General features: G+C 36.9%; 1 protein-coding gene across 3 annotated transcripts in view; it reads right to left on the minus strand.

Moving 5' to 3' along the window:
* LOC101894853 (uncharacterized) overlaps positions 1–24460 on the minus strand; it is a 185760-nt gene that overhangs the window by 21771 nt on the left and 139529 nt on the right. For all 3 annotated transcript variants that reach the window (XM_059131015.1, XM_059131014.1, XM_059131013.1), the window contains 2 exons: positions 6355–6474; positions 5567–5981 (listed from right to left, as the gene is read on the minus strand). In XM_059131015.1, coding sequence (XP_058986998.1) covers positions 5567–5981; positions 6355–6458 — 519 coding nt within the window. In that variant the 5' untranslated portion in view covers positions 6459–6474. The remainder of the gene's footprint in view (positions 1–5566; positions 5982–6354; positions 6475–24460) is intronic.

Genomic DNA, 24460 nt, shown 5'->3' on the forward strand with positions numbered 1-24460 from the left:
GCATTAAGTCGTTGTCATTACATTTGCTGTCTTCCATTGCGAGGCGGCAGCAGCAATCATTCGTTGACGTTCAAAAAGGATAATGCAAAAAGTAAATAAACGAAGAAGAATCTGGTCAATTTCATAAGGATTACCATTGTTGGCGGGGATGTATCAACATTGAACTCGTCATGTTGCCATCTGGCTTGGGAATGAACTGGGTGCGAGCGGAGCGAATGATGATGGGTGATTACTTTCAGCTCAGGCTGAATGAATGAATGATTGAAGAAAAATAATTAAAAAATAATAAAAAAATGAACAACGAATTGTAAAACAAAAGCGAAAGCCAATGGAAATAAATGCGTTGTGGCAATGACCATTGGTTTGGTTGGGCGCCATCCGTCAATGTCGAGAATTAATAAAATTAAAAAAGGATGAAATTCTTGTGGGCAGAAATTGTGAACTTTCTTTAAAAAAAAGAGAATGAAGGAGATTGAGTTTTTTTGCCATGGAATATGAAATATAAACACAAGATTTTGCAGAGAGCAGAGAGAAAGGGATTAAACAGCCCGGAGGGAATATGTTGGTGTATTAAATTTTTCGAAAATTGTCATAATTTTATGTATTTGTTATAACCCCAGAGGAAAACAAAATGAACATTGTTTTTAGAACGAGTTGTGTTTTGTTGTTTTTATGCCTTTTAATTGTGTGTTTATAAATCAGAGAAAACAAGAGCATGAGACAGAGAGAGAGAGAGAGAGAGAGAGAGAAAAGTGCCATGCAACAGTATTTATTTCTTTTTATACCCTACACCACATTGTGGTAAGGGTATGATGTCTTTGTGCATTTGTTTGTAACATGGTGAAGGAAGCGGGATAGACTCATAGTTTTTTGAGGATCTTCACAGAATCACTTTCTGAGTCCGTCTGTCAATGTATTCTTGTGAAAAAATGCAGGTCGCATTTATTATCCGACCGAGACAAAATTTCCCAAACAATTGGACGAACTTTGTTGAAACTGGTGAGAATCGGTTCAAATTTATGTATGGCTCCCATATATATCTTCAACTGATTTCGGGTTAATTGTGCGTCAAATTACCAATATCTGTCTAAATGACCTAAATTTTGTCACATCCGACCGAATTCAGTCTAGAATAAAGTACATCAAATTTTGAGAAAATCGGTTCCGATTTGGTGTTTAAGTGCCTCACATGTACTCCCCAGAAGAATGATATTTACTACCAGATATCAGATACAGTCCAGAACTACCTATGCCAAATTTCATCAATATCGGCTAAGATTTGGATATAGCTCTAATAAATATCTTCAACCGATTCCGGATTATTTGTGCACCAAATGGCCATTATCAGTCCAAATGACCTGAATTTTGGTACATCCAACCGAGTTGAGTCTAGAAGCATTTACATCAAATTTCGTGAAAATTGGTTCAGATATAGCTTTAGCTACCATATATGTGTTTCATTCCGATTCGGTGTTTAAGTCCCTCACATTCGTAATGTGCACTCCACAGGAATCATATATCATGGTACCATATATCAGATACATCCCAGAAATACCTCTGCCAAATTTTATAAATATCGGTTCAGATTTAGATATAGCTCATATATCTTTAACATACTTCGGGCTAATTGTGCACCAATTGGCCATTATCAGTCCAAATGACCAGAATTGTGGCACATCCGACCGAATTCAGTCTAGAAGCAAGTACATCAAATTTGGTGAAAATCGGTTCAGATACAGCTTTAGCTACCATATATATTTCATTCCTATTTGGTGTTTAAGTCCCTCTCATTCGTAATGTGCACTCCACAAGAATCATATATAATGGTACCATATATCAGATACATCCCAGAAATACATCTGCCAATTTTTATCGATATCGGATAAGATTTGGATATAGCTCTAATAAATATCTTTAACCGATTTCGGGTTAATTATGCACCAAATGGCCAATATGAGTCCAAATGACCTGAATTTTGGCACAGTCTCGAAGCAAGTATAAGAAATTTGGTGAAAATCGGTTTAAATATAGCTATAGCTCTCATATACATGTTTCATCCGATTTGGTATTTAAGTCCCTCACATTCGTAATGTGCACTCCACAAGAATGATATTTGGTACCAGATTTCAGATACAGCCCAGAAATAACTTTGCCAAATTTTATCGATATCGGCTAAGATTTGGATATAGCTCCCACATATATCCTTAATCCGATTTCAGGTTTATTGTACAAATAATAAGCTTAACCAGAGTGAATTTTAGGACGTACGCTTCCATTTGGCGGAACTCGGGTACGATACATATTTTTATTCCCTGAGCCATATGGCTAGTTATACCCTCAGTAATATGGCTACAGAGGGTACATATCATTAGATACGGCCAAAACTTGACTCATCGAAATAACGGTTTTAGACCCTAGGTCTCTTTGGACCAAATCCGTTTTAGGACATATGGAGTTAATATAGCTGTTGCGCACGATAACTTTCGAAAGGAGTATCCGATTTAATCCAAACTTGGTACATCGTAATATTATTGTCTAACTTAGATCGAGTTCGGAAATGGGCAGCATCAGTCCATTCCTTCTGGTACCTCCCCCACAAAATGTCAACATTTTCAAAGAAAATAATTAACTGCACAGAAAGAGAAAGGATAATCCGATTTTGCTCGAACTTTGCAAATCCTCATATTTTTATCAGTGCTAGGTCATGTGCGAAAATGGACAATATCGGTCCACTCCATCAGGGACCTCCCCCACAAAGTGTCAAAATTTTGAATAATTAAAGCTCTTATAAAATGTGATGTAAGAGTCCGATAGTCTTCAAATTCCACACATCCCAATAATTTTATTAGCCCAAGGTCTGGTGCGAGAACGGAATGTATCGGTCCACTCCTTCTGGTATCTCCCCCACAAAAGGTCGAAATTTTCAAAAAATTATTATTTGCACAAAAAGATAAACCATAATCCGATTTTGCTCGAACTTTGCAAATCCTCATATTTTCATCAATGCTAGGTCATGTGCGAAAATGGGCAATATCGGTCCACTCCATCTAGTACCTCCCCCACAAAGGGTCAAAATTTTGAATAATCACAACTCTTATAAAATGTGATGAAAGAGACCGATTGTCTTCAAATTTCACACATCCCAATATTTTTATTAACACAAGGTCTGGTGTTAAGAGGCAATACATCGGTCCACTTCTTTTGGTACCTCCCCCACAAAAGGTCAAAATTTTCAAAAAAATATATATATATAAAATTTATTTTTTGCACAGAAAGAGAAACGATTGGCCGATTTTGTTCTGTCTTTGCAAATCTTAATATTTGCGTCAGTGCTAGCTCGGGTGCGAAAATGGACAGTATCGGTCCTCTCTATCCAGTACATCTCACAAAAAGAGTCAACATTTTGAATAATTATAACTCTTATAAAATGTGATCTAATCGTCTTCAAATTACGCACATCAAAATATTTGTATTTACCCAAGGTCTGGTGTGAAGATGGAATATATCGGTCCACTACTTCTGGTACCTCCCCCACAGAGGGTCTGTATTTTGAATATCCATGAAGCTGATAAAACACGAAATTAACATCCGATACTATTGAGACTTGACACATTTCACTACTTCCATTCTCTTCAAATTACACACATCACAATTTTTTTAACCCAAGGTTTAGTGTGATGATGGGATATTTCGGTCCACTTCTTCTGTTACCTCCCCCACAAAGGGTCTGAATTTTGAATATTCATGAAGCTCATAAAACACGACATTTACATCCGATTCTATTGAGACTTGGCACATTTCACTACTTCCATCAAGAGAAGATCTGTTATAAAGATGGTAAAGATCGGACCATTCCTTCGGGTACCTGCCCCACAAAGGGGTCAAAGTTTTAAATAACAAAAACGATCATAAAATCCGAAATAAGCATCCGGTTCTCTTCAAATTACACACATCACAATTTTTTACTAACCCAAGGTCTGGTGTGAAGATGGGATATATCGGTCCATTGAAATTCCAAAAAGTGCAAGAACTTACACCGCAACAGAAAGAAAATAGACTCAAAAGAGCTAAAGAGTTGCTTCGCTTGGCCGAAGGTAGAGAACTGCCGAATTTGGTTTTCTCTGATGAGAAAACATTCATTGTCCAGCAGTTTGTAAACAAACAAAATGATCGTGTTTACTTGCCAAAGAGGTCAGCTGAAAATGTGAACCTTCGGTTGGCCACCAGACCTCAAGCGCCGGCCATGGTGATGGTGTGGGCCGCCATTATAGCCGATGGTCGCTCTCCGCTCGTATTAATCGACCGTGGCATCAGCATAAATGCCGAATATTATCGCGAAAATATTCTGGAGGGTGTATTAAAGCCTTGTGCACGCAAACATTTTGGCCGCAGAACTTGGACATTCCAAGAGGACTCAGCACCCGCCACCCAAGAATTGTTACAAAATGAGGTTCCTTGTTTCATTTCCAGCGCACAATGGCCCCAAAATCTCATGATACCAATCTGTTGGACTATTGTGTCTGGAGTATTTTGGAAAGCAAGGTTGGCACTAAAAAATACCAAAGTGTCGATCACCTCAAGCAAGCGCTTCGTCGGGAATGGGCCAAAATATCGCAGGGCCATAATACGTGATAAGGTGACCAATTCAAACAAATTTAAACTTATTCTAAAATTTGATGCTATTTCCGACATTATTTGCTTTCATTCAATAAAATTTAAAAAAAAGTAAAAATTATGGCGTTTGACTTTGTGGCAGTTTTTTTTATCCCACCCTCAATTCGATTTCAGGTTTATTGTGAAAATAATGGCTAATAAAAGCCCAAATGGAGTGAATTTCAGGACGTACGTTACCGTTTAGCGAAACTCGGCTCCGATACATATTTTTTAATATAATACTTCTCGAAGTGATATCATGCACTCTATAGTTAGTGAAAATCGATTCAGAATTGGATATGCCTCCCATATATTTTAGTTCCCTCTGAAACCAAACAATAACTTCTCTAAAGCCAAATGTTGATAGGTGGTATGATCTACTTCCAAATAAATTATTTTGTTACGGGAATTCTACTAAATATGCATAGTGGTGTAGGGTATCATATAGTCGGCCCTGCTCGACTTTTGACTTTTTCTTATTGGTTCTTTCTGAGCAATCCCCAGAGATTTGGGATAATAATGTTGTTATTCAGATTGTATATGTTTAAATGAGAATGAGAGGATAAGTGAGAAATAGAGAGAGAGACTTTGTGTTGTCTGCACGATAATGTTTTAAGTGTTCTGATCCCCAGTGTATCGCATGCAATGTATCTCCGACATGTTGGCAATTGTATCATTTATGTGAAATTATAATACGAAACTCTCCGAGGATGGGTATTGTGAGAAATCAAGAAAGCAAAAGGAAAGAATAACAAACAAAAAAACCAACAACAAAACGGTATATATGTTAATAGGATTTTAAGTTAAGTGTCAGAATGCAAAAGCACACACACACACACACACAGAGACAAACAACTTAACACTTTAAGCCTTTCGTATCGACTTTTGTATCCTCTTTCAATACCAAACTTGCCTTTTGTTGCAAATGATGAGAAGGATGCTGCAGCTGTTGTTGTTGTGGTGGCGCCTGTAGCTGTTGTTGTTTCCCTGCCCCCGGCAGCGGTGATGTGGAGGCCGGAAGTCCGGGTGAGTGTTTAATATTCTGTGCCATGACTGTTTTATTGCAACCAAATGGCGATGCTGCATTTAAGCCAACATTCATGGATGACATTAAACTTTTCACACTGTCCATATCGTTGACGGCGGACGAGTCGGGTTGCTTGTCGCCACCAGCCTCCAGCATGGGATAGTAGTGGGAGGAGTGTCGTCGCACAACTACATTTGCATTGACCGGCAATAGAGCCACTGAGTTACACTGTTCCTGTTGTTTGTCATAGAAATCCAAGAGGGAGCTGTGCGGCAAGGCCAAACTGGAGGCACGTTCCGAACTGATGGTCGATTTTGTTGTCCACATCGTCGTCGTTTTTATTATTAAGTTAGTAAGTGATTAAAACAATAACAAAAGTTAGACACAAAATGAATACCAGAAACAAAAAGAACCAGACACAGAGAGGGAGAGAGAGAGGGAGAGAGGGAGGAAGAGAATAACAACACAATTTGTTAGATGATTGAGAGCTTAACTTTTGCTCGTTTACCGCTTAGTTAGTTGGTGCAATATGTTGCTGTGATTAATTATGGCCAAGTGCGTGTTCGTTAATCGTTGCGATTGGTGGTCAATCGTTGGAACAACTCTGACAACTGACTCGCTTACAAAACTAATCAATCAATTGTCGAACTATTATAGTGTGGAGCGTAACTTACCGCTGTTTTTGTTTATCGCCCAGAAACTGTTGATGATGCTGTTCGTTAACGCTTAAACGCTGTTTGTCCATTGCTAGCGTTGCCATATTATTGTAAATCGTCATTGAAAATCGAACTTAACTGGAATGAGATGTAGAAGGAGGAGGGGTGATGGGTTAGTAATTTGTTATTAAAGGATACAAGGAATCCAGAATAAATTAATTTAACGGAACTAACGTTCTATGGGACTTTAATAAACTTCGAATAGAAAATATGTAGACATCAAGATTTCGGTAACTTTTATTCGAGATATGTTAAAGTACTCTGGTAGATAATTTTTCATGTCTTGTAAGGGTCTGTAGGATATATTCAACTTTGCCTTAATAAGACTTGTTGTTTTGTATGGAAAGTTTTTTTTTTGTGAAGAAGACCTCCAGAAATCGGATATTTATAGAAAATCTCTACAAAGTGTTTATAGAAAACTTAGGGAAGATAATCTATGTATAAGATACCTGTAAAAGATGTTCTATGTATTGGAGACTTATGGGAGGCTATATATGTATAAAAGACCTCTTGAGCCCTTCTGTATGTGCAAAATATTTGGGAGGTCTCCAGCCATTACAAGTCCTTCGGTCTGTTTTAGACTTGTAAAGGGTCTTCTCTTATAAAAGGGCAAGTAAATGAGCCTTTAAAAGTCTTCTTTTTCGGAAACCCGGTTTTCCGAACTCTTATCAATCAAAGAGATGGGGTAGGCCTTTGGTTTATGTAAAACTTGTGGAAGGTCATCTATAGAAGTCATGGGAAAATACATCTATCAATAGAAGAGCAGTGGGAGGAATTATGTTTTTGAACCCCTGTCAAATGTCGTCTATTCCAAACAGAACTGTGAAAGGCCTTCTAAACACAGAGGCCTGTGGAAGAACTTCTATCCGCAGACGACCTGTAAATCGTCGTCTATCCATAGAAGGACTGTGGTGGGTCTTTTGTCCACAGAAAATCTGTGAAAGTTCTTCTATCCATAGAAGATTTTTAGAAGACGTGTAGAAACGTTTCTATTTACAGAAGACCTGTGGAAAGTACTCTATTCACAGAAGACCCGGGCAGGGTATTTTATCCATAGAAGACCTGTGGAAGGTCCAATATCAAAAGAAGAAATGCGCAAGCTCTTTTATTCAAATAAGACCTGTTGAAGGTCTATGGAGGGTCTTCAAACCACTAAAAGCCTGTGGAAGGTCTTTTATCTGCACATGACCACAGAAGACATGGTCTTCTATCTACAGATGACCGATGGAAGATATTCCATCCCATGAAGACCTAAAGACCTTTTATTGAAGAATCCACAGAAGACCTGTTGAAGGTCTTCCATCCATAGGAGGCCTGTGGGGGGTCTTGTGGAAGGTCTTCTATTAATAGAAGACCTGTGGGAGAACCTCCATCCACAGACGAGCTGTGCAAGCTCTTCCAGATGTAGAAGACCTTTAGAAGGTCACAACAAAAAGTTTCACAAAAAACATGTGGAAGATCTTCTATCTATAGAAAATCTCTGGAAGGTCTTTAATCTATCTACAGCAGATCTGTACACAGAAGACCTGTGGAACGTGTTCCATCCACAGATGACCTGTGAAATGTCTGCTATCAATAGACTTCTTAAAGGTAGACCCAAAAGGGTAATCCTCCGGGTCAAGGAAGATTCTCCTAGCCCATAACCTTCGGCTCATAGGGGAAATTCCCTGGACCATGGGCGGATTTCCGGCCTGTGGAAGATATTTTATTCCACAAAAGATTTGTTTATCAAGGTTGTGTGTAAAAGGCATGGGGAAGTTATACGGGCTATAGAAAACTTCATTCCTTAGATGGAACATCTGTGATAGGTCTCCTGCTTTCAGAAGCCCCGTAAAATATCTACATTCTGTACCAGACATGTGGAAAGACTTCTGTTTGTGAGAGATCGGAAAAATCGTGGTAATATTGATGTGAACTGGAAAATAGTTTTCAATTGAATTGACCCTTTCGAATTAGTCCTTTGTGGCGAAGGAGCCGATCAGCCTCATACTCACACTAGAGTTAGTATTGGTGGTGGTAAGCATCGAATTAGTTCGCGTTTCATGAAAGAAAATAATTATTTAAGATTTAGACCGTGTGTGGGAAAGGTACCAGAAGCAGTGGAACGATATACCTCATATCCACATCATATCTTGGGTTGGTAGAAATATTGAGATATACGAAGTTTGAAGATAATCGCTAACTTGATTCGCATGTTTTGAATTGACCACTAAAGTGTTTTTCCTTTACTGAATGAACCTGCTCTTCTATACGGACCTGCTCTTCTAAACGGACCTGCTCTTCTAAACGGACCTGCTCTTCTATACGGACCTTCTCTACTACACGGACCTTCTCTACTACACGGACCTTCTCTACTACACGGACCTCCTCTTCTGTACGGACCTCCTCGTCTATACGAACCCCCCGTCTATACGGACCTCCTCATCTATACGGACCTCCTCATCTATACGGACCTCCTCGTCTATACGGACCTCCTCATCTATACGGACCTCCTCCTCTTTTATACTGACCTCGAGCGAGGCTCCTCCTCTTCTATAGGAGATGGACCGATATTGCCCATATCTGAACTCCAAATCGACTCCAAATGGGGCCGCATCAAGTGATATATACCCTAAAGGTATAAAAAAATCAAAAGTCTTTACCTAGAGGTAAAAGTCTTTAACCTAAATTTCCTAACAACCACTCGACCGAATTTTGTAAAGTATTGCCAGAACGATGCAGCTCCCCGAAGTCTTTTTATATTAAATTTTGGCCGGGGAACTTAGCCTCTGAAAATAAAGTAAGCTTGATAGCGCCTAACGTTTGTAGAAAAAATGACAAGATTTACACCTAGTCAAAATTGTATGTGTCCTCTAGATAGCCTATCAAAAACTCCATGAATTTGTTCTGAATTTTGAATTTCCACTGTTTATGACAACCTTAATAAATGCAAATTCGAAATATCTGAGTATGTCATAAATCACTATTAGCCACAGAAGTTTTGAGATTACTCCGCCTTGTGGTGTGCTCTTTGGGACAAAAGTTCCATTGTACCAAGATGGAGACAACATCATGCTTTGTATGAGTTTTGTACATAGGTTTTCATATAGACTGCGGATCTTCTTTATTGATCTTTCTTTTAAATAAGAGATAATCCTGAATAATTGTGGATCCTGAAAATATTGCACCTATGTTTGGCTTAACCCTGTTTCTTTTCACAATGTTAAAAAATAAGAACCCACTCCCCTCGATAAACATATGCATGTTTGTTGATATGTAAACCAATTATGATATGTGGTAAAATTTAATTAGAAAACAATTTCTGTTTACCTAGCCATCCACCACTGAATATTGATTTCGTCAATTAAATATTTGCAGGCCATGCATTCCCGAACTAATTTGTTTATTTATTTACAACAAAGCGTAGGTACATCAGTAAATATTACAAATATTTCCCAAAGGCATTTAATCAGAAGTGATATTAAATTATTGAATTTACTTTTTAAAGTAGACATACTCTAACTTCCTCTCATTTTTATCTCCCTCCCCTTGTCTGTGGAAAAACCTCCCACATTAAATGTTTACATTTCTAAACATTTCAAATCCACAGCTAATTTGCCATGGTGACAAGCGAGCAAATATTTACACGTGTATAATTATCATTATAATAAATACACATTATGTTTACTTTGTAATTTTATATTGTTTGTGTTTGTTTGTTGCAGATTTACAGATTTTGTTTGAATAGGGGGATTTGGGAGTGGTATGATCAAACTGGCCGTGGGTATATTACATATGCACAGAGAATGTTTAGTTCACTGGGATACAAGGTTATTATCTGAGAGGGCGAGAACATCCAAGGGAGAGATTAGGAAAGTAAAATTATATGGTATCTCCAATTCGAAAGACATTTGTAATTCATTTCGAAATTATCAACCAAATTTTTCAAATTAAATGAAAATTAATTAATTAATTAATTAAAATAAATTTTCAAAAAAATAATAATAAATAAATAAAAAAATAAAATCCTTTAAAAATTCTATTACAATCTTAAATATACAGAATATAGCCGTTATACTGGGGTCTATACGAAGACGTGGACCTGCATAGGCAACTTTTGTCATAAGCCATTACAATATTCAAGCATGAAACTTAAAAAAATCTGGCGAATAATGTAGCTAAAATCATCAAAATACTGAATATAGGAACGAACCGTTATATCGGGGCTATACGAAGACCTGGACCCGCACTGACAATTTTCTGTCACAGGCTGTAGTACCTATTAGTAACTTAATGGACCTATACAGACATTTCTCTTCCAGGGAGTAAAATGCTTAGAAAGAACTTCTAGTATGGATTTTTAGACAATGTCATTGAAAATGTAGCTAGAATCATCAAAATACCGGCAGATATCGTTATATGGGGAATATACGATATCGTGGACCTATATATCTTCCAGGTGGTAAAGTACTCAGAAGGAATTCCTTTTGTAGATTTGCAGAGAATTTCATTCAAAAATTTGGCTACAATCATCAAAATACGTATAGCGGGAGTAACTTATATATGGGGGTTATACGTTATCGTGGACCTTTATAGCCCATATTCGATCTCGACCTGCCTGCAGACGAAAGACTGATTTGTGCAAAATTTTAGTTTCCTATCTTTATTCGTTTTGACTCTAATATTTTTTTTTGGATATAAATATACAACGGTGGCGCCCAATTGACAATATCAGCCGATTTCATGTTTTTTATACCTTCAACCATATGGCCAGAGAGGGTATATATCATTTGATACGGTCAAAAGGTGCCTAGTCGAAATAACGGCTTTAGACTCTAGGTGTCTTTGGACCAAATCCGTTTCAGGACATTTGGAGTCGATCTAGCGATGTTCGTACGTCTGTCTGTTTGGCAGGATTTGCGCACGATAACTCTCGAAAGTGAGTATCCGATTTGGTCCAAACTTGGTACATCGTAATATTATTATCAAACTTAGATCGAGTTTGGAGATGGCCAATATTGGACCACTCCTTCTGGTACCTCTCCCCAAAAAAGGTCAACATTTTCACAGAAAATTATTTTCCTTATAGAAGAAGAAAGGATAATCAGATTTTACTCAAACTATGCAAATCAAAATATTTTCACCCGTGTGAAAATGGACAATATCGGTTCTCTAAGATATGGATAGAAGACCTAAAGCTCTTCTATAAATAGAAGACCTAAAGCTCTTCTATGGATAAAAGACCTAAAGCTCTTCTTTGGATAGAAGACCTAAAGCTTTTCTATGGATAGAAGACCTAAAGCTCTTCTATAGATAGAAGACCTAAAGCTCGTCTATACATATGAGACCTTCTAAAGCTCTATTCTATGGATAGAAGACCTAAAGCTCCATCGGTTCACTACAACATGTGTTAAATAACTTGTAAAGGTCTTCTATAGGCATAAGACCTTCTAAAGTTCTTGTATAGATAGAAAAACTTCTAAATATCTTCTATATATAGAAGACCTAAAGCTCTTCTATGGACAGAAGACCCAAAGCTCTATCGGTTCACTCCAACATGTACCTCCCACACAAAAGGTCGAAATTATCTTCGATTTTTGCACATCACAGTATTTCTATTAAAAGAAGATCTTTTGTGAAGATGGAATATGTCAGTCCACACCTTCTGGTACCTCCCCCACAAAGGACCCACAAGATTGCATAATTATATCTCTAATAACTTGCGAAATAAGCATCCGATTATCTTCAAATTTCACACATCACAATATTTCTATTAACACATAATCTGGTGTGAAGATGCGGTATTTCAGACCACTCCTTCTGGTACCTCCTCCGTAACGGGTCAAAATTTTGATTAACTTTGAAGCTGATAAAACGCGAAATGAGCATCCGATTATCATCAAACCTAGTACATCGCAATATTTCTACTAACACAAGACCTGGTGTGAAGATGGAATATATCGGTACACTCCTTCTGATACCTTCCCCACAAAGGGTCAAAACGCTTAAAAACGCGTAGAAAGCATCCGATTCCCTTCAAATTTCAGTGTAACGGCGGTAATCCTTCCAGTCATTTTTGCCTACACAAATTACAAAAATACTCATTGCAGGTGAATCGTTATCACAACAACATATCAGTATCCGCTCATCAACAACACGTACTTGAAGGATCCTGTGGGAGTTCCTAAACATACTTTGTGAGTCCTTTTATCATCCTTGTAGTGCTTCAGTACTTATTAAGGTTTCTTGCACCCGTATCCTAGATCCTTGCAGTGCTTAAGTTCTTATTAAGGTATCTTGCAACCGTATCCTTGAATATCCTGTAGCGTTTCAGTACTCATTAAGGTCTATTGAAACCGTATCCGTGATCCTTGTAGTCTGCTTGAATACTTATTAAGGTCTCTTGCAACCGTATCCTTGAATATCTCGTAGTTTGTGAGTATTTATTAAGATCTCTTGCAACTGTATCCCTGAATATCCTGTAGTGCGTGAGTACTTATTAAGGTCTCCTGCAACCGTATCCTTGACTATACTGTAGTACTACAGTACTTGTTAAGGTCTCTCGCAACCGTATCCTAGATCCTTGTAGTGCTTGAGTTCTTATTAAGGTATCTTGCAACCGTATCCTAGAATATCCTGTAATTCGTGAGTACTTATTAAGGTCTCTTGCAATCGTATCCTTGAATATCCTGTAGTGCTTGAATACTCATTAATGTCTCTTGCGACCGTACCTTTACATATCCTGTAGTGCTTGAGTACTTATTAAGGTCTGCTGCTACCGTATCCTCGAATATCCTGTAGTGCTTGAGTACTCATTAAGGTCTCTTGCAACAGTATCCTTGAATATCCTGTAGTGCGTGAGTACTTATTAAGGTCTCCTGCAACCGTATCCTTGACTATACTGTAGTACTACAGTACTTGTTAAGGTCTCTCGCAACCGTATCCTAGATCCTTGTAGTGCTTGAGTTTTTATTAAGGTATCTTGCAACCGTATCCTTGAATATCCTGCAATGCTTAAGTACTCATTAAGGTCTCTTGCAACCGTATCCTAGATCCTTGTAGTCTGTTTGAGTACTTATTAAGGTCTCTTGCAACCGTATCCTTGAATATCATGTAGTTCGTGAGTATTGATTAAGGTCTCTCGCAACTGTATCCGTATTTCAGACCACTTGTAGCTCTTGAGTACTTATTAAGGTCTTTTGCACCCGTATCCTAGATCCTTGTAGGGCTTGAGTAGTTATTAAGGTGTCTTGCAACCGTACCCTTGATTATCCTGTACTGTTTCAGTACTTATTAAGGTCTCCTGCAACTGTATCCTAGATCCTTGTAGTCTGTTTGAGTACTTATTAAGGTCTCTCGCAACCGTATCCTCGAATATCCTGTAGTGCTTCAATACTTGTTAAGGTCTCTTGCAACCGTATGCAAGATCCTTGTAGTGCTTGAGTAGTTATTAAGGTCTCTTCCAACCGTATTCTTGAATATCCTGTAGTACTTGAGTACTCATTGAGGTCTCTTTCAACCGTATCCTTGAATATCCTGCAGTGCTTGAATACTTATTAAGGTCTCTTGCAACCGTTTCCTTGAATATCCTGTAGTGCTTCAGTACTTGTTAGGGTCTCTCGCAACCGTATCCTAGATCCTTGTAGCTCTAGAGTACGTATTAAGTTTTCTTGCACCCGTATCCTAGATCCTTGTGCTTGAGTTCTTATTAAGGTCTGTTTTGCTACCGTATCCTTGAATATCCTGTAGAGCTTGAGTACTTATTAAGGTCTCTCGCAACCGTATCCTAGAATATCCTGCAGTGTGCGTGTACTTATTAAGGTCTCTCGCAACCGTATCCTAGAACCTTGTAGTGCTTCAGTACTTGTTAAGGTCTCTTGCAACCGTATCCTTGAATATCCTGTAGTGCTTCAGTACTTGTTAAGGTCTCTCGCAACCGTATCCTAGGTCCTTGTAGTCTATTTGAGTACTTATTAAGATCTCTTGCAACCGTATCCTTGAATATCCTGGAGCCTGCTTGAGTACTTATCCAGGTCTCTCGCTCTGAATCCATCCCATCATCCTGAGCACCCAAATCCTATGTCCTTGTCCCGTTTCTCGGATAATTTATAACGCAAGTCAAAATATAATTAAATAAACGAACAGTGGCTTAGGGTATTCATCTGTCGGCAAAATCGATTGATACTTTTTTAATTGTTTTTTTTTTACACATTTTAAACAATTCGAATATAATTCGGCAGTGAGTTATGTTGGACAGTTGGGAAAACAAAGAAGGTACCTCCTAATAGTTCTCCATCAAATGGTTTTCACAGAGGAAGCGAAAACAATTCTCAATTCCCATTACCTAATTAACAATAGTTCCATTGTTCACTTTTCCGTAAAAGTGCTCTCAAACATTGAATGCCATGTTTGTGTGAAGCCCTGTGGGTGTGTGTGCGTGTGTTTGCAAATATGTTAGTGTTAGACATTTTAGCTAGAATTGATTTTTCTGTTTATTTCTTTTGTTTCGGCATGAATGGCAGACGTCTAACACTGAAATGCATGGAAACAACTTCTAAATGCCGCCACAATGCCGCAATACAAAGGAATTTACATGTGTGTGTGTGTGGGGGGGGGGAGCTAGGGAGAATATGGTGATGGTTCGGAATAAACAAGGTAAATGGTACCAGTCACAACCAGGCCTCCCAACTGCTGCTGGCCGAGTGGCTGAATGGATATTTTAAAACTTCAAACAATGAGGAAACAAGCAGGCGACCAGTCAGCCAGCCACCCAGACGTTGAGCAAACAAAAAACGTCTCAATTTGGTCGTCTATTTTGTCCATTATTAAAGGCCATGACAATGATTATCAGCCATTCATTCATGTATGTATGTGTGTACGAAAGAATATTACACAGATATATTACGAGCCATCTCTCCCCTCACACACACACATGTATACCCCAAAATACCCTGTCGGCCGGTCAATCGTTCGGTCACATACATTTTGTAACATGATATGAAAACGGTTTTACAAAATGTCTCTTTTGTGACACAAACAATGGTAATTGTCGTAGTACATCAATGTGCATCTGTATGGGTGAGTGCGTGTGTGTGTGTGATTGTCTGTAATACCATAAAAGTTATAAACTGTTTGCTCAGGCCACATTATTAAGCAGGGCCACTGACTGGCTAGCCATTCGGCCAAATTGACATGAATTTATTGATACATTTGTGTGTCTGGTTTGAGGGAGGTAGGGAAGGGGTACAGAGTTTGGGTCAGTCGAGCCAATATCTCGGTGTCATCATAAAGGCTGTTGTAACGTCCAAACAATGTCCATGTTTATGGGTGTTAATTATTACTGCTGTCCCTTAACTCATCTCGGCGGTATTCATTAGCTGTGACACGATTTGTAATGTGACAGTTACATGTGTAACGGAGAATGGAAGAATGGAATGGAAGCGCGACAGACATGGTAATGTTAAAATTTCAAAAAGAAAAAAAGTACGGAATTATTAAAGAGTTAAAGTAAATTTAAAAAAAAGTACGGAATTTAAGAATTAAATATAGCCTTAACTTTCTTAATTTCTTTAACTAAGTAGAGAGCTTTCAAAGTTCTATATGCTGAAGCGCTTTTAATGCTATTTTATATGGAAGTCATTTTAAAGCTTTTATAGAGAAAGACGACCTTCTTAAGCTCTTTTATCGACAATAGATCCCTTTAAGCTTTCCTATAAAGCGGAGAACTTCTCAACATTTTGGCTTAAAGCTCTTCCATCGACAATAGATCCCTTTAAGCTTTCCTATAAAGAGGATACCTTCTCAACATTTTTATAGGAAAAAACCTTGTGATGTTTTTTTATAGATATATGAGCTTCTAATGTTCTTTGTTGGTATAAAAGCTTCTAAAACTTGTAACAGGCAGAAGAGCTTCATAAGCTCCTCTATAAATAGAAGACGATTTTAGACTCTTCAATAAATAGGAGACATTCAAAAGCTTTTCAATAGATAAAAGACCTTTAAAAGCTCATCTCATGCTCTTCTATGGATAGGAGATCTTCTGAAGCTCTTCTATAGATAGAGGACCTAAAGTTCTTCTATAGATAGAGGACCTAAAGCTCTTCTATAGATAGAAGACCTAAAGCTCTTCTACAGATAGAAGACCTAAAGCTCTTCTATGGATAGAAGACCTAAAGCTCTTCTATGGATAGAAGACCTAAAGCTCTTCTATGGATAGAAGACCTAAAGCTCTTCTATGGATAGAAGACCTAAAGCTCTTCTATGGATAGAAGACCTAAAGCTCTTCTATGGATAGAAGACCTAAAGCTCTTCTATGGATAAAAGACCTAAAGCTCTTCTTTGGATAGAAGACCTAAAGCCCTTCTATAGATAGACGACCTTAAGCTCTTCTATGGATAGAAGACCTAAAGCCCTTCTATAGATAGACGACCTAAAGCTCTTCCTTGGATGGAATACCTAAAGGTTTTCTATGGATAGAAGACCTAAAGCTCTTTAATGGATAGGAGACCTAAAGCTCTTCAATGGATAGAAGACCTAAGGCTCTTCTATGGATAGAAGACCTTCCGAAGCTCTTCTTTATATATAAGACCTTCTAAAGCTCTTCAATGAATAGAAGACCTCAAGCTCTTCAATGAATAGAAGACCTCAAGCTCTTCAATGGAAAGAAACCTAAAGCTTTTCTATAGATAGAAGATCTAAAGCTCTTTAATGGATAGAAGACCTAAAGCTTTTCTATGGATAGAAGACCTTAAGCTCTTCTATAGATAGAAGACTTTTTGAAGCTTTTCTATAGATAGAAGACCCTCTATAGATAGAAGACCTTCTGAAGACCTTCTGAAGACCTTCTATAGATAGAAGACCTTCTGAAGCTCTTCTATGGATAGAAGACCTTCTAAAGCTCTTCTATGGATAGAAGACCTTCTGAAGCTTTTCTATGGATAGAAGACCTTCTGAAGCTCTTCTATGGATAGAAGACCTTCTGAAGCTCTTCTATGGATAGAAGACCTAAAGCTCTTCTATGGATAGAAGACCTAAAGCTCTTCTATGGATAGAAGACCCAAAGCTCTTCTATGGGTGGAAGACCTAAAGCTCTTCTATAGATAGAATAGCTAAAGCTCTTTCACACATAGAAGACCTTCTGAAGCTCTTCTATAGATAGAGGACCTTCTAAAGCTCTTCCATAGATAGAAGATCCTCTAAAGCTCTTGTGTAGATAGAAGACCTTGTAAAGCTCCTTTATACTTAGAAGACCTTATAAATCTCTTCTATAGATATAATGCTTTCTCAAAGTCTTCTATGGATAGATATGAACAGACGATCTTCTATAGGTCCTACAGGAATAGAAGGTCTTATAAAGGTTTTTTAAGGATTTTCTAGGAAATCAAAATATTTTTAGTCTTTTTATTTATAAGGTAGAACTTCTGCAGCTCTTTTTTTGGATAAAATGTTTTCTAAAGCACGTCATTCTGAAGCTTTCCTAAAACATTTAAAAGCTATTTTGATTGAACTTTTATTTATAAAGCTTTTCTTTGAGAAAAGTACCTTCAGTTGTACCTCTGTGGACAGAAGGCCATTGGAAGCTCTTCATTGGATAGGAGATACTCCCTAACTATTGTATATATTAAAAGTCTTCTGAAGCTCTTCCATGTGCGTCGTAAATCTTATGCCACTTAGAAACTTTTCTTCATTAAAAAATAAAAATTAAATTGAGAAAGAAAATGACTACATCTTTCAAAATGAGAGTGATTAGCAAGAGAGCAGGACAAACTTCACTTCAAACATTTTTCACTTAATTTCCATGTAGATGCCTCGCTATAGTGGTTATATACAAAATGAATGTCTGTATATATGCATGTTTGTTTGTATGTATGTATGAGTGATTGCTCTCCAGTGTTGCTTCCTCTAACTGATATTCCACTTTATGAACATTTATCCCATTTGGGTATTTGTCTTTGAGGAAAACACTTTTTCCTTTCAAGTTAGGCAAAAAAAAAACAACAACTGCCACTTTAAGAACAATGGCAAGTGACAAGGACAACGACAACAACAACAACAATACAAATATGAACATGAAAGTACACTCGTATCGCCATTATACTCATCTCCTCGTCCGTTTTGTCAGAGCTCTCGTTCTGTCTGTCTGTTCGTTCGTCTGTCTGTCTGTCGTTTGGTTGGTCCTATAGCCTCTACTATGCTTTGTTCGTCGTTTTGTTCTTCTAAACTAGAAACTACTTAATGTCACATCTTTCAAGTGAACAAAACATTCTCTACAATTTACTGATTGTCTTCTGCTCAATGTGTATGCAGCACAACGACGACGGATGCGTGTCCCAGCTTTTGTTTTTCACTGTGTGTGTGTGTGCGTGTGTTTGTGTCTGTATTTGTATCTGCATGTTTGAGTTGTGCACAACAAACAGGAACTCTGTAGTTCCATCCAGCCTTAAGTAATGGCATAAAACAAGACAACAACAGTTGAACTAAAGACATGATTTACATTGAAGAGGACTTAGCAGTGCCACACATGTCTGTAGTTGTGTCACACATGCATGTGTCTGTATGTGTGTATGTGTGTGAATATTTAAATCATCCATCTAACTGGGGTATTTTGTGGTTAAAATCGGTTAGGAAATATGGAATTTTAAACAGGAAAAAAAGAGAACGTAGTTCGTAGAATAGAAATCCTTCAAAAAATATTCTTTAGGAATCTAAGAATCCTGTGAGACTCTGATGTTCTCATAAAAATATCTTGAAAACATTTGTCTTTATTTCGATAAAAATATTATTTTGAAATAATGCATATAAAAGCTTTTCTATAGAGAGAAGACTTTTAAAAGTCTTTCCGAGGCTCTTCTAGAGAGATAGAGAGAGAGGAAGAGAGAGAGAGAGAGCAGTTCATCTGAAGGTCTTCTGTTTGAAGGCGACCCTTAAAGTTATTGTATTTATAGACGACATTAAGAAGACGTTCTACTTTTAAAAGAATGCTTTCTGAAGCTGATTTATGGATAGAAGATCTTCCTAAGGATTTTTCGAATAAAAATTTACAGGATATCGACCACAGTTAGAAGATCTTCTACATTAAAAAGCCCTTCTGTATGGAGATGATAGATGCTATTGTTAGAAGAAATCTTGGAGATCTTCTCTAGAGTAGTGACCTTCAGAAAGCACTCTGGAGCTTGTCTACAAAACTCACGTACAGCTAGAACCCTCCCGAAGCTCTTTTGTGGATACAAGAGCTTTTGAAGTTCATCGATATATAGAACATATTCTGAAGATATTTAGAAATTAAATATTGTAGGTAAAAAGTTCTGGAACAAATATTCTTTAAACATCCGCTATTGCAGTCCTTGTGTCCTAAAAAAATACAAAAATTCCACAATTTCAGGCCTAGAGGTCCACAAATATTTTTATAAATGGACGATTTTTGATATCTCAAAACTGTTGATAAAATATTGGTAAAAATCTGATGTTGTGGGTCTAGAGGCTCTGTAACCCCTTTTCTTTAAATTATACTATTGTAGATTTCAAAGTCCAAGAGTTGTTTAAAAATCCTCTATTGATGGTCTATAAATCAAACAATTTACCCCTCCAGGTGCTAAAAAATAGTATTTAAACATCCGCATGTGTTCATGTCCAAGGAAAATAGTTTTTAAAAAATGCAAATTGGGACTTGAGGTTCGGAAAAAATTGCTCTCAAAATTGACGTCTTTGACACTTGAGGTCCCGAAAAAAGACTTTAAAAATCCATGATTGAGATAATGAGTGCCGGAATTTTTTGCAAAAACAGTCTCTTAAATTCAACTTTTGTGGCACTTAAGGTCCTGGAAAAATAGTCTCTAAAATACACGTATTTGCGAGGTCCTGAGATCTTGGAAAAATAGTCTCTAAAGCAAAAATAGTCTTTAAAGATCCACGTTTTTGGGACTTAACATCCTGGAAAAATAGTATCTAAAATCCACATTTGTGCGATTTGAGATCCCTGAAAAAATCCACTTTTGTGTGATTCTACTTTTGTGGGTCCTGCAAAAATAGTCTTTAACGATCCACGTTTGTGGGACTTGAGATCCTGGAAAAATGGATCCACTTTTGTGCGACTTGAGGTTCTGCTAAAATAAAAGATTCACGTGTGTGGGACGTGAGGTCTTGGAAAATAGTCTCTAAAATCTATGTTCGCGCGACTTGAGATCCTGGAAAAATGTATCCACTTTTGTGCGAATTGAGGTCCCGGAAAAATAGTCTCTAAAATCCACAATTGCACGAGATCCTGGAGAAAGGGTCTTTAAAAATCCGTTTTTGTAGAATTCGAGGTCCTGGAAAATAGTCGATAAAAATACACGTTTGTGCGACTTGAGGACTTGGAACAATAGACTTTGAAATCGACGAGGCGAAAAAAATGTTTAAGAAATAGTAAATGTCCACGTTTTGTAAGCCTTGAGGTTCATGAATCCTTTAAAAAACAAAGATTTTTGGATTTGAGTTCCCGAAAAAATATTCTCTAAATACCTACAATTAATTGACTTGAGGTCTTGGAAAATGTATTCTTTAAACTCTATATTTTAAGGTCTTGGAAATTAGTGTTAAAAATTTATGATAGTTGTGCTAGAAGTCCTGGAATATATTCTTTAGGAATCCACTATTGAGGGCATGGAGTCCAGAAAAAGTAATCTTCAAAATCCAAATTTTCAGGACATGAGGTCCTTTGAAAATCCATTTTTGGAAAAAAACATGATTGTAAGTCCAGGAAAAAAATCTAAAGATATTGGGAGATACATATTTTTTTAAACCACAAATTTAAGTCCTTACGTCTTAGAAAAACGTATATCTAAAATAACCGAACTTAAGTCCTTAGAAATTCCGTGATAATATTTTAAAAATATCCACAAACATGTATCTTGTCCTAAAAAATGAACTCCATCAACATTGTTGAGAAGTTAGGCCCAGAGGTCCTGAAAAAATCTTTAAATCCGCCATTTTATATCAAGAAGTCCTGGAAAAATACTCTTAAAAAATCCATAGACTGTTAATTTGGAAGTTGCGAAAATAAAAAAAAATCCCACTATTACTGGCCTAGAAGTTCTAGGAAAATATTATTTGCAAATCGACATTTCTAGTCCTGAAATCATGAAAACTTACTCCTTAAATATCTACGATTTTATGTGGAGATATCCTAGAAAAATACCCCTTAAAAACCTTACTAAAAATTTCGATGTACAGGAAACCCCCATGATTGACTAATAGTCCTAAAAAATATTCTTTGGAAATCGTAGTTCTAAAAATCATAGAAATGTCTCCTTAATAATCTACGATTGTAGATTCCTAAGTCCTGAAAGGTATATTTGATAAAATTCTAAATGTTCTTCAAAACCTAAGTTTGAAGTCTTGCAGGTCTTGGAAAAAATCACTTTTAAAGTCCTCGATTGCAGTGATGCAGGTATTGGATAATAGTCCCTAAAAAGTCCTTCAAAAATCCACGATTACAGTTTTGCAAAAAATACTCCTTGGACTCAGAAGTCCTCGAAAAAATATTTTTTTCATATTCTGGATTTTAAATCCCCGAAGTCCTGAAAATAATAGATCTAGAGGTCCTCAAAAATGGAAAAATAGTTTTTAAAAATCCACGTTTGTGGGACATTAGGTTCTTGAAAAACTAGTCTTTAAAAACTCACGCTTATAGGCCTTGAGGACCTGAAAAAATTGTCTTTAAAACCCCACGTTTATAGGCCTTAAGATTCTTGGAAAAGTTTCATAAAATTCTAAATGGTCTTCAAAATCCAAGTTTGAAGTCTTTAAAAGTCCTCGATTGGATAATAGTCCTTTAAAAGTCCTTCAAAAATCCACGATTACAGTCCTGCAAAAAATACTCCTTGGACTCAGAAGTCCTGGAAAATATATATTTATATCCTGGATCGTAAATCCTCGAAGTCCTGAAAATAATTGATCTAGGAAAAACCTTAAAAATTCTCCTGAAAAGTCCTTTAAAATCCACGTTTAATGTCCTGCCGGTCCTTGAACGAAAAATTGTTTACATTTTTTTAACATTAGTGTGTCCTGCAGATCCTGGAAAATTATTCCTCTTAAAAACACAAGCAAGCAGGTCTTGGAAAAAATCACTTTTAAAGTCCTCGATTGCAGTGCTGTGGGTATTGGATAATATTCGTTCAGTCCTTTTAAAAATTACGTGTTGCAGTTCTTCTAAAAATACTCCTTGGAAAAATATTCATTAATATCCTAGTCCTGAAATTAAATAGATCTAGAGGTCCTTAAATATTCTCCTTAGAAAAATCCTTTAAAATCCACGTTTGATGTCCTGCAGGTCATTGAATGAAAAAAATGTTTATAATTTTTTTAACATTTTTGTGTCCGGAAGATCCTGAAAAATATTCCACTTAAATCCACTATTTTGTTTAAGAAACCCATGAAAAATATATCCTATAAAAATCTTTCACTGTAGCTCTTAATGTCCTAGAAAAATTATCTTTTAATCCTGCAGGTCCTTAAACGGAAAATTGTTTATAATCCTTTATTTGTGTGTCCAGCAGATCCTGGGAAAATATTACACTTAAATCCACAAAAAACCGATGAAAAAAATATCCTATAAAAGTCCTTCATAGTAGCTCCTATTGTCCTGAAAAAAATACATCCTTTAATATATTCTAAATTTTCTTAAAAAAAGTCAGAATTATCTGAAAGTTTTAATTTCGCAAAACTTTGACCAAAAATAACCTCTTAAAATACTCTTTCTTCCTTTATCGTAGAGAATAAATAATTAATTCCTTTGTCCCCTCACAAAAATCCGACTTACATAAAAGATAATTTTTCGCTCAATAACTCCATTGTTTCGACGATGCCTCTCCTCTCAGAAAAATTCAATTTTCGCCAGAAAACTTATTGAAAAACTAACTATCTGCAATTGAAAATGTCTCGATTTCGAATTTGTTCAGTGTCGAAGAAAATTTCCTTTGCTTAGAATTCCATAGAAGTTTACAAAATACTCGTACGTTCGATTGTATCCTTGACCGCAGAACAATTTCTGGCATTGGCTTTCGGTGCTCGATGCTCGGGCAGTAGTCAATTTTCCCCCACCCCAAATAGTTTGAATGTAAATTGAAATTGAATTGAATTCCCAGAAAATAATCTGGCATAATTGAAAAGTGTAAATGATTCGAATGTGTTCCGGTGGTGGTGATGATGATGATGATACTGGAGATGATTGAATAGAGTTGTTCATGCTCATGTCAATGATGCTGCTGATGAGGAGACGATGATGGCTCCCTTTGGTCAAGTGATGACATTTCATCATTTGATTTCCTCGGAATGCCGTTGTGTGTGTGTGGGTATTTTGGTATTTGATTGTATAAACATTTTTACCACATGCCAACTCACACACACACATATACACATATGGTCATCAGTTTATGCATTGGTATTGGTGTTTGTACTTCTAATCAACCTCGAGGCCATTCATTTGTGAATGTTAAGAGGAAAATGATTTTCCTGCTCTTATGAAGACTATTTCCATTTTAAGGATACCAGGACACACAGACACACACTCACACACACACATTCTTACATTATTTCTACTCTATTCGTAGATTTGGATCTCTTCTCCAGCGGAAATTAATGGAAAATCTTTTGAAAATAATCACAACCATTATCGTTGGGCTATACTCTCTTCCATTTGGACGGACAGTGGTTTTGGTCCTTTAGCATCTTTGCCATTCGATTTTTGCTGTTGGCATTCAATTTCAATGATTGGCTATCGGTTTGGGTCACAACAACAAAAGAAAAGGCCAACCAGAAAAAAAAAAACAATTCTCAACAACAATAAGAACTACAACAGTAAGAGCATCTAATAATGCATTGACTTACTCGGTCGAATATTTTCGGTACATTTTTTTTGTGGTCATTTCTTGTAATTGGAAAATCGAAACGGAAAAAAGAACAACATCCTGACGGCACATTTAGTTTCCTTGAAGCCAAAACCATGGTAATTTGCACAAAATATGAGAAAATGTTGATTTTTTCCCCAAAGGTCACACTTTTTGTGGTATAAACGAAATATATTAATGGAGTAAACTGATTTAAAATA

Source organism: Musca domestica, unplaced genomic scaffold (genome assembly GCF_030504385.1).
Source record: "Musca domestica strain aabys unplaced genomic scaffold, Musca_domestica.polishedcontigs.V.1.1 8, whole genome shotgun sequence".
Taxonomy (NCBI): domain Eukaryota; kingdom Metazoa; phylum Arthropoda; class Insecta; order Diptera; family Muscidae; genus Musca; species Musca domestica.